Genomic DNA, 10,079 nt, shown 5'->3' with positions numbered 1-10,079 from the left:
AAATTTGTTTTTACATGAGCAAACTAAATTATTATCTTTCTCCAAAACAGGAGGTAGGCAACAGTATATCTTCACATAGGATATCACCAGGTAAGATAAAAAGGTAAGTATGGCGAACTTTAACATTTAACATATTTAGGATTTACAAGAGGCATAACACAGGTAAGTAAGTATGCGAGTATGAAAACTAGGAAAGTTACACACGAAGTACAAGATATGTCATAACACAAACGAAGCTTTCAATGGGCTGAATAACGTGTGAATTAGCTGAATAGCATGGCTGAATGATAGGTGATTAGCATAAATCACACCCTAAATAACGATCTCTTTAGAAAAGTGATCTATCGTTTTTACCACCGCAGTTAACATTATAGTGACATGAAACGACTTTACAGAAATTACTACTACTTACTAATGGTTCCACTCCTAGGTTTTCACAACTGAAATTCAGGCGGAGCTCATTTGAATACAGCCTTCCACAGCTTTCAAGTTTCGTAAAAGGAAGAGCCTCGAGTGACAGGAAGTGGTAGAAATTATTGAAGCAGTACCTAACAGTAACACAAGGGGGCACCTAATCCCACCCAATAACAAACAGGACAGCACAATAATGTTTTGCACCGAGTAGGAAACGTTTGACGCCATGCCACTCACAGTGAGTGACCATATTATTTCTCATCAATGTCGGCAAAGGGTAGGGCCTTCAACCATAGCCTATTATATAGTTTGGTCTTTTTGTAGCCTGTAAACCAACCCCCTCGTGAAACTGTAACGCGCTTCACATAGGAGTAGTGCCGCGGTTTCAGCACCATGGACAGAGGGCGCAAGTCCATTTAGGCGGCAGGCATGTCGTAGCCTCCACGGCAAATGCCGTTTTTGGGAAAAAATATTAAAGTAGTCGCTATTTCTAAGTAGCCTATGTAATGGTCTACTTTGATACTATTTTAGATTTGCCTATGAAATGCATCTCTCATGTGAAAGCAAATGAGAGATAGGCCTATCGCCCCCCTGTGTATAATCGCAAATTAGGCCTACGCATGGCCACAGACAGCGCGGATACCCAGAACAGTTTCATATTCTAGATAAACCGATAGACCCGCTGATCTGTCTTTTTTAATACACAATGCACAAACACAGTAATAGACCATTTTCAATAGCCCACATACAATATAACTGTCCACTTTTCCCAGCCTCTCTACTAGAACCAAAATGGTTGGTAAGCCTACATCCACAAGCGAGAGCTGAGCCAGAACTTTAGTTGGACTCCCTCTATCTACGTCATAGAGGCTCTGCCAGTGAGGAGCCCAATACTTCAGAAGTAGCTGTAAAATGATACATTTTCATAAAAATATTGCAGTTTGGCTTTGTTATAGACTGTGAATTTCACATATATGTTTCAAAACACCTCTCCTGACAACATCCAGTATATATTTAGTTATAAATTTAACCTAAACGTTACCCTTTAAGGTTATTTCCATGCCTTTTTTAAATAAAGAATGCATTTGCATACCCTTCATTGATGATACTGGACTGGTCCACCTGCCAGCACTAGACAATCTGGCAATTGGGCATTTATTTAGGTATCTAATTAGGTTGATGTTTATCAGACTCCAGTGAGTAGAATCAGTCCAATCAGTTGTCTGTGATTGCAACTCTATAATTGGACTCACCTGAGTATAATCAGTCCAATCAGTTGTCTGATTGTAACTATAATTGGACTTACCTGAATATAAACCGTAATTTATTTAACGGTATGTTTTGGCAACCATTGCAGCCATAATTTTACCGTAAAATGTAAAAAATAATAATACCGTTATTTATTTAACGGTAGGCTTCGGCAACCACTGCTGCCGGCAATTTACCGTAAAATGTAAAAAGAAAATATACCGTTATTTATTTAATGGTAGACTTTGGCAACCACTGCTGCCAGCAGTTTACCGTAAAAACAACAGTTCTTTTTTTACAGTGCAGAGGCCAATAGTCATTCTGAAACCAAAACCAAAATGTTATACATCAACACAATGCCAACAATCTGTTGTGTACTTTCCACTGTGGTTAGCTGCTTATAACATCAATAGGCCTAGTCTGCAGATGTCGACTTCCTCTTTTAGTTTCAGAAATTTCTGTAAGCATCTGTATTTCAGGTACATTTCAGAGTGTGTGTGTGTGTGCGTGTGCGTGTGTGTGTGTGCGTGTGTGTGTGTGTGTGTGTGTGTGTGCGTGCACCAATCTACCTTCATGTGTTATTGGAGCACACCAACAAGGTGGAGCCCTCGCTCCATGTGGGGCCCAAATTCCAAATTCTTTACATGTTTTGATGTTTTGTTGTTACTGGCAAAAGTAAAAATGTTAAAGCATTTCCTCACTGACAGGTTAAGGTTAGGGATTGTTTTGGTTTGGATGTAGTTCAATGGGAGGGCCCCACAAAGATATTAAGTGTGTGTGTGTGTGTGTGTGTGTGTGTGTGTGTGTGTGTGTGTGTGTGTGTGTGTGAGTATGTGTGTATGTGTGTGTGCGTTGTGTGTGTTGTGCTAGTTAATTACATAACCACACCAACTGTCTTATAAAAGAACCTGACTAAAACCCTAAAGAAGTCCGGTAGTTTCACAATTTATCACTTCATATCGTGTCTTCTTCGCTTGACATGAGACATGAGAAAATAGGATGCTACATTGTTTAATTATTGTAGTTGATTGTATACTACATCAAGACATAAATTCATCATTTTGTTGATCAAGTATCTTTTGCTAGTTTTATTACAAAAACATAGGTAGTTAGGTTTAAAAATCATCTCAGATTAATTCATGTATACGTTCAAATGTGAACTCTTACCCATCAGGACAGAAGGATGACAAAAAGTGAAAAATGAGGGGGAAATGATTGCACAGTTCAAAACAAACGTAATATTTTTTCCGACCCAATATACGTATGACAAAAAAACAATTTTCAGTTGCATTCCTTAATTTGACAGTATAAATCAGCCAGAGTGTGTGTGCACACAGAACGTTGTTACTTAAAGGGACACTGTGTGAGATTTTTAGTTGTTTATTTCCAGAATTCATGCTGCCCATTCACTAATGTTACCTTTTTCATGAATACTTACCACCAGCATCAAATTCGAAGTATTCATTATGACTGGAAAAATTGCACTTTTCATACATGAAAAGGGGGATCTTCTCCATGGTCCGCCATTTTGAATTTCCAAAAATAGCAATTTTTAGCTGCAAAAATGACTCTTGGATCATACTAGAAAATATTTGTTTATTACATAATAAGCTAATGTAAATATCAAATTTGGCAATAGGCAGCCCAGTTTCAATGGGCAGCATAGTTGCAGTACCTTTTTTGACCATTTCCTGCACAGTGTTCCTTTAATATTTTGTATGGTCAAGAATGTCACATACAGTAGGGGTGTAGCCGCACATCGTAAAATAGGTCGCACAAAAATCAGGCGGAACTCTAGCTGTACTAGAGATTGTCCACTATACTGTAGCTCATGATTATGCAAAAAAAAAAATCGGTTCCCAAACTTTCCCCCTGTGCACCCCCTTTTACATTTCAATGTCGTTCGCGCACCCCCTAAGCGAATGTTGCACAGCCGCACATTTTGGGCAATCCTCATTTCCAATAGCCCTGACGTTATTTCTGCCATTATTACAAGTCTAGGAGTTATAAATTACACTTCAGATGGACCCTTCAAGCATACAATTCACCAAACAATTAAAAACTACATAATGTTCATGAATTCTGTATAAAAACACACATATCAGCCATTGCTCTATTCAGCTCATGCGCCCCCTTATGGCAGGCCGCGCACCCCCAGGGGTGCACGCACCCCACTTTGGGAAACCCTGGTAGCCTTTTGATTGAATGCAAAGTCTGTTCCCATAAGTCCCATCACTCGGCGGCCATCTTGGCTACGCCTCAAACTGACTATTTGAGATTAGTCAGTGATGGGGTATATAAGAATGAATGGGGTAAATAATGTGTGTGACAATGGGACAACACAGCGATACACAACACATATGGTTGGAATCACAATGAAAAACTGGGTTTAATGGCCGTCTTAGAATGACCGAAACATGAAAGTAACACTTTAAAACAGCGTTTTTCTTTATGCTATTTTTGATCTGCTCATGCGCCACATTCCACGACAACGTTCTGTTTTGCGGCAGGTGGGAGCAAGTTGCGTGGACTTCACCTCTTCCGGCCGGCTGTCAAACGGGCATCCATTCTCCGGTCATCGTACAGAAAAGACACTGGATTCATTTTCTGATAGCCAAAGCAGTATGCACAATGGTCGTCCCTGCTCATCAGTAATAAAAAATAGGCTATTGAATAAATTAATGATGTAGGCAAGCCTGCCTCAAAATTGGTGTTTTAAATTGTGATATCATGTTGTTGCCCAAACTGATAATAGCTATGGCCAACGTTAAAAAAAGAAAAAAGCTAAACTGATCAAAGTTGAATGTCTTGCAGACTTGCTCCCGTTTTGCTTGTTTTCAACCATAAGAAAAACCACAACGGGTGTGCACATTTGTGCACACGGCCGTTTTTGTTTCCGTGATTATATCTGTCCCTTTGTCTCGCACCTGCATTTTGGATGGGCGCAGAAAGGTGATTAATGGTCGAGTTGCGCTCTCTGCCCAATTCACAATAAAGTTTCCACGGACGGCAAACAAACCACATGGCCGCCAGCAAACAAACCGATTAGGTACGAGCAGTCGTAAAGGTTTACGTTTGCACTTGCGTCGAGACGATTGGATAAGTGACAGCGCAGCTCAGCAAGCAATTGGCTCTCGTTACCGGACAGGTGGGAGTGACACCGGCAAACGCCATGTTCGCGTAGCCAAATGCTCTCGTTCATTCCTATGGAAGGTTTCATGAGTGATTCGTCTCGTATAAGACCGTCTCTGTTGGATGGCTCTGCTTGCCACGTGGGTGCATAGCCAGTGAGGGATACGCGCACATCCAGTAAAACGGGTGCTGGATCAAGCAAAGACGCATAATAGAAGAGGAAAAAATCTGCACACTGTTGCTGTTTACCGATTTATTAATTAAATGGGAAACGTGCATAGCCCTATAGGGCATGGAGTTGAGTCATGTAAAACATACAGCCCTCATTAAACACCACACCCACTGATGTATTCACTGAGGTCTCTTCCTTGACAACCGCTTACCCAGCCGGCCCTAAAGAAATAGATGTGCAAAGAACTGGTGAGCAATATTTAAACATTTGCCTTCTTAAAGACATTTTCTGTTGTTAATTCCCAACAAAACTGTATATGCTGCATACAATGGTTACTTAAATGAGCATCATAAAAGGCAGACACATGTTTGGCATGTTAAGAACAAAGTTCTGTTGATAATAAAGAAATAATGTTGTTGCCTACCAGGCACTGATTCCTTGGGCCCTGACAATTATTTTGGCACATGCAATGGATGTCTGGAGGTTAAACAGATCTAAGGGAAAAAAAAGATAACGAGAAACAAATCATTAAGTACTTGTAAATATTACCAACAGAGAGATCATATGACAAACCAAAACATATGGCATTCATTTCACACACACGTTTCATGCCTCAAGAAGTTTTGTAAAGCAGCACAGAACATAATGTAGGCCTACATACAGTATATATGTACATTACGTAGATGCATACCATTACGTGGTTCTTGAGCTTTTAACAGGGTGTCCAGTAAAAAAAACAATGTTAATTCAACACTTGGAGTATATTTTGCAAGATTGTATTTGATCTCACAGCAGCTTATACTCTCTAAGGGCATTTTCACACCAATACCTCTTTGACCGAAGTCAGTCCTCTGTAAGTGGACCAAAAAGTGAAACGAAAGCAAAAGGACTCAGTTCTGTTTTTGTTCATATAGACCCTTGAGTTCGGAGCGTGATTGTCCTCCCTGACAACGGTTGTCAGGGGAGGTGAAAGGGGTCTATTGTGAGTTTATCACAAAAAGAACCGGTTGATCTTTCTGGTCCCATTAGGCTTTTATGGTGTGTCCGTCCTGTTTTCGATCACACTCGATCCTCTACAGGCCTCCTTAAAGGAGTATGACACTATTTTGGGGCTTAATACAGTTAAAATCGTTGGCCAGGGTTTATAAAGTGGTAAAGTGTCTTTTTCATGTAAGTTATTTTTCATGTAAGCCGTTGTCTTGCTTTAAGACAGTTAAAAGAGGGAGCATGTTGCTAAGCTAGTGAAAGTCAATGGATCCGTGTAGCAAGTGCAACTTGTCATGACTCATAAGTGAACCGTACTGAGACCACGTCAATGAAGGTCTCAGTGTGTTTCACTTCCAAGGGGTATAGGTACACTTTAGAGCGTTCACATACAGTATGCACAGAAAATGCTGAGGTACAGGTCAGAGTTCACTTAAATGGATGAACGGGACCAGGTGTGATGGAAGCCCAAATAGTCTAGGCAATGGGTGAAAAAATCGCTCGCAAGGTGATAAAAGCATGAAACTTGGCACAAGTGTTCATTAGGACATGCTTATCAATTTCAGGGGTGGAGCCACCCAGAATTCAATGTTGCATAGCAACGGTTGCTAGGCAAAGCATTTTCTTAAGCAACCAGCATCACGGATAGAGTTTCTTAGCACTTTTGTGGTGTCATGATGTCTGTCCTTGTTCATTAGGACATGCTTATCAGTTTCAGGGGTGGAGCCACCCAGAATTCAATGTTGCATAGCAACGGTTGCTAGGCAAAGCATTTTCCTTAGCAACCAGCATCATGGTGTCTGTCCTTGTTCATTAGGATACGCTTATCAGTTTCAAGGGTGGAGCCACCCAGAATTCAATGTTGCAAAGTCAGTCCGAGTTAGAGTGCTTTTTTATAAATCCACAAATAAAAGAGAAAAACATTTCTTTGCATTTCATGACTATAATCTGCTGCTATTAAACCATATAATTTTAGACAGACTCCATTCATTTTGAAAACATGTTACAGTTGTCTAAATGATTTGTAACACATAATCCATTTAGGATTTTATAATTAGTACCTGGGTAAGTATGCATGTCAATAATCACTTTGTCATTTGACACAACACAGGCAAATGATGTTGTTCATGCAGGCATCTTTCTTTCCAAAGTTGTAATTTTGTGCTCTGAATGATCAGTATGCAGTAGGCACATGTAAAATGCAGTGAAATAAAGAGAGGCCTGACTTGAAGTGACACTTAAAGCCCCTCATTACTACAAATGTGTTCAAGAAGAACTTAAGTGACAATAATATTCACATAATTGCAATGCTTTGTAGTTTCTAGAATGACACCAAAGGAGTCACAATGCCCCATTTGCTATATAACCTTTTAATGTTTTAATACAGTGATATAGCGAAGTCAAGATACACATATCATACCACAGTGTTGTTGATGTTTGTTGCTCAGGAAAGGTAATTGATTATGAAAGGTCATAATATTGCAGTATTTAAAGCATTATGATGCATTATTTTAGTGATATGGCAAGGAGTCAATATTTAGACATAGCAACAAAATTGCTGGGAAATGTATTACTGATGCTAGTTGCTAATGAAGATGCTTTACCTAGCAACTGTTGCTAGGCAACATTGGATTTTGAGTGGCTCCACCCCTGATATTTAGTGATATTTGGGCAAGGAGTTAATATTTACACATCATAACACCACAGCTGGGAACTGTATTACTGATACTGGTTGCTAAAGAAGATGCTTTACCTAGTAGCGGTTGTTAGGCAGCATTACATTCTGAGTGGGTCCACCCCTGATATTAAGTAATATTAGGGGAAGGAGTCAATATTTAGACATCATAACACCACAAAATTGCTGGGAACTGTATTTCTGATGCTGGTTGCTAAGGAAGATGCTTCACCTAGCAACCGTTGCTAGGCAACGCTGAATTCTGAGTGGCTCCACCCCTGAAATTAATAAGCATGTCCTAATGAACATTTGTGCCAAGTTTCATGCTTTTATCACCTTCCGAGCGATTCTCCCATTATATTGCACCCATTGCTTAGACTATAAAAGACTTCTGAATTCACTTTGCCTCCCTCCATGGCTTGTAAATACACCAAAGAAAGTCTGCAGGACCAAAGTGTCTCTGTGGCTCTCTATGAAACAGTAGGTAATTCAACTTTTTCATTATAGATTCTTATGAGACCAGAAAGAATTTTCTTATTTGCACCTACTCTTCCTTTGGTAGATTAGTAAACTTACCACCCCCTCCCCACTGGCAATCTGGCACGCCCACGTCAGGTCATGGCGCCGTTCTATGTTCTGTTTTATGGTGACTCGGCACTACTCCCTATCTTGTTGGATTGTCTTGAACTTGAACTTGAACAATGACTCAAAATTAGTTTCCATTTATTTTTTTCGTCTATTTTTTTTTATTTGGGACCATGGACAATTATATACAATTTTCCCCCATTTAATGCATTGTACCAGCATCAGCCCTAGTGTGGTGTTGTTCATGTGTAGGCCAACTCACCAGTGCAGCTGACTCCACAGCCTTGCCCATTGAACCCGCCGCCGCTGCACCAATACCTGTTGTTGACCTGGAAGATGCCATAGTCCCTGGAACCATCCGAGTTCGGAGGGCCTACAACATCTGTGCGGTAGGTAGACTCACGATATGCCAGGCAGACCCCTTATAAGCACATACAAGAATTCAAGTATGAGGGCAGTTACATTCAGGGTTTAGTTGACATAGAATATCATAATCCATTTTTTTATAAAAGTATTTGTAAATACGAAAGTAAGTATACCCTTTATTATCCCACAATGGGGAAATTCATGTGTTGCAGCAGTAGCCTACAGTTTATGCTAAAAAACAGATGACATACATACAGGCACAGGACCAGGAGGTTGTTTTTTTAAATAAAATATAGGTGTGAATATTTATATATTTATATATATTTCTATTTGGCTGACAGCTACAGTTACTGTTAGAGCATGAGCAGAAGTCTGACCTTCCTAAGTGAAACCCTAAATATTACAACCCCCCATTTATGCAAGATCAGAGCTAATGGATAGCTAACAAAAAAGAGAAAAGGGAATGCTTCACTGGGTCCTGTATCCAGTTAGTAAAAAAGGGTGCATGCCCTGATGAAGACAATGGGTCGAAACGCGTAGGCATGTAGCCAGTATTTAATAAAGGCTTTTTAAACTTTAGTAAGGAGTGCCTCAAATAGTGTTTTTTATCTTTTCATTGAACTAATGGATAGCTAAATTGGATCTCTTGAGCACCAATAAAATAAATTAAACCTATCCCATTTGTGCAGGATACCAACCCCCTCTGTATATATACATCATATACAGTATATTACAGCGCTGTATGAAAGTAGAAGTAGGAGCACTCTTGCAGATGTAATTACAACACTAGAAGCATGTTATTACAAAGTTGAACCATTGTAATGTCATACCACTTGTAAGAGTACTTCTACTTTATACAACTCTGGTATATTATACGCTATATAATATAGGCCTACTCACAGTCAGCTATGGATACTCCAGTATACTGCATCCCAGCAGCCTGCAGCTGCCTTGCCAGGTCACATCGGTCCATCTGGTAGGCACTGGCTGCAGCCACCAGCAGCAGAAACACAAGAGCTCTCATGGTGCAATCTGAAGAGTTGGTCAAAGCAACCTTATGTCTGCTGTGGAGCTGAAGTGCCCATTTATACTGTTACTCTGAGGGGTGGTGTGAAGGGCTGTTATGTGGGGAGGGTGTCATTTTGAGGTTATCCTACCTACCACAGGTCTACCTGTATTCTTTCTGTCAAGTGTTCTGGTTTCATTCTGTAACGGAAAGTGCTGAGCTTTATTTGGGCTTTTACAGAAGTAGATTAGATTAGATCAAGTTTCGTCTGAGCTTTGGTAGGGACAATTTCAACATTTAAACAAGATTGCATTTTCAAGATTCAGCATTTCTAATGGGCCTGGACAACATACGTAGCCCTGGAGAGAGAGATAGCGCGCGTGAGAGAGAGAGAGAGAGAGAGAGAGAGAGAGAGAGAGAGAGAGAGAGAGAGTCAGAGTCATTCTATCACTGATTTAACCCATTGTGTCCTGGAGACACATATACAGATTTTTCAG

General features: G+C 40.1%; 1 protein-coding gene across 1 annotated transcript; it reads right to left on the bottom strand.

Annotated features, from left to right (window-relative positions):
- Nucleotides 1–5,032: 5,032 nt before the first annotated feature.
- Nucleotides 5,033–9,652, bottom strand: LOC134458319 (lysozyme C II-like). Its single transcript, XM_063210555.1, has 4 exons — nt 9,477–9,652; nt 8,473–8,631; nt 5,391–5,460; nt 5,033–5,187 (listed from the first exon to the last, which is right to left on the bottom strand). The coding sequence occupies exons 1-4, from the start codon at nt 9,598–9,600 to the stop codon at nt 5,121–5,123; spliced, it is 420 nt and encodes a 139-aa protein (XP_063066625.1). The 5' UTR covers nt 9,601–9,652; the 3' UTR covers nt 5,033–5,120.
- Between the last annotated feature and the right edge of the window lie 427 nt (nt 9,653–10,079).

This window comes from Engraulis encrasicolus, chromosome 11, assembly GCF_034702125.1.
Source record: "Engraulis encrasicolus isolate BLACKSEA-1 chromosome 11, IST_EnEncr_1.0, whole genome shotgun sequence".
Classification (NCBI taxonomy): domain Eukaryota; kingdom Metazoa; phylum Chordata; class Actinopteri; order Clupeiformes; family Engraulidae; genus Engraulis; species Engraulis encrasicolus.
The sequence above is the reverse complement of the archived record's forward strand: the minus strand, read 5'-3'. Positions and strand labels throughout refer to the sequence as shown.

Excerpts from the sequence above, each read along its gene's own strand:
- LOC134458319 (XM_063210555.1), bottom strand. The coding sequence starts at position 9,600 with ATGAGAGCTCTTGTGTTTCTGCTGCTGGTGGCTGCAGCCAGTGCCTAC. Across the intron at positions 5,461-8,472 it reads CTGTGGAGTCAGCTGCACTG|ATCTGTTTAACCTCCAGACA; the intron begins GTGAGTTGGCCT and ends TTTTTCCCTTAG. Across the intron at positions 5,188-5,390 it reads GCCCAAGGAATCAGTGCCTG|GGCCGGCTGGGTAAGCGGTT; the intron begins GTAGGCAACAAC and ends CTATTTCTTTAG.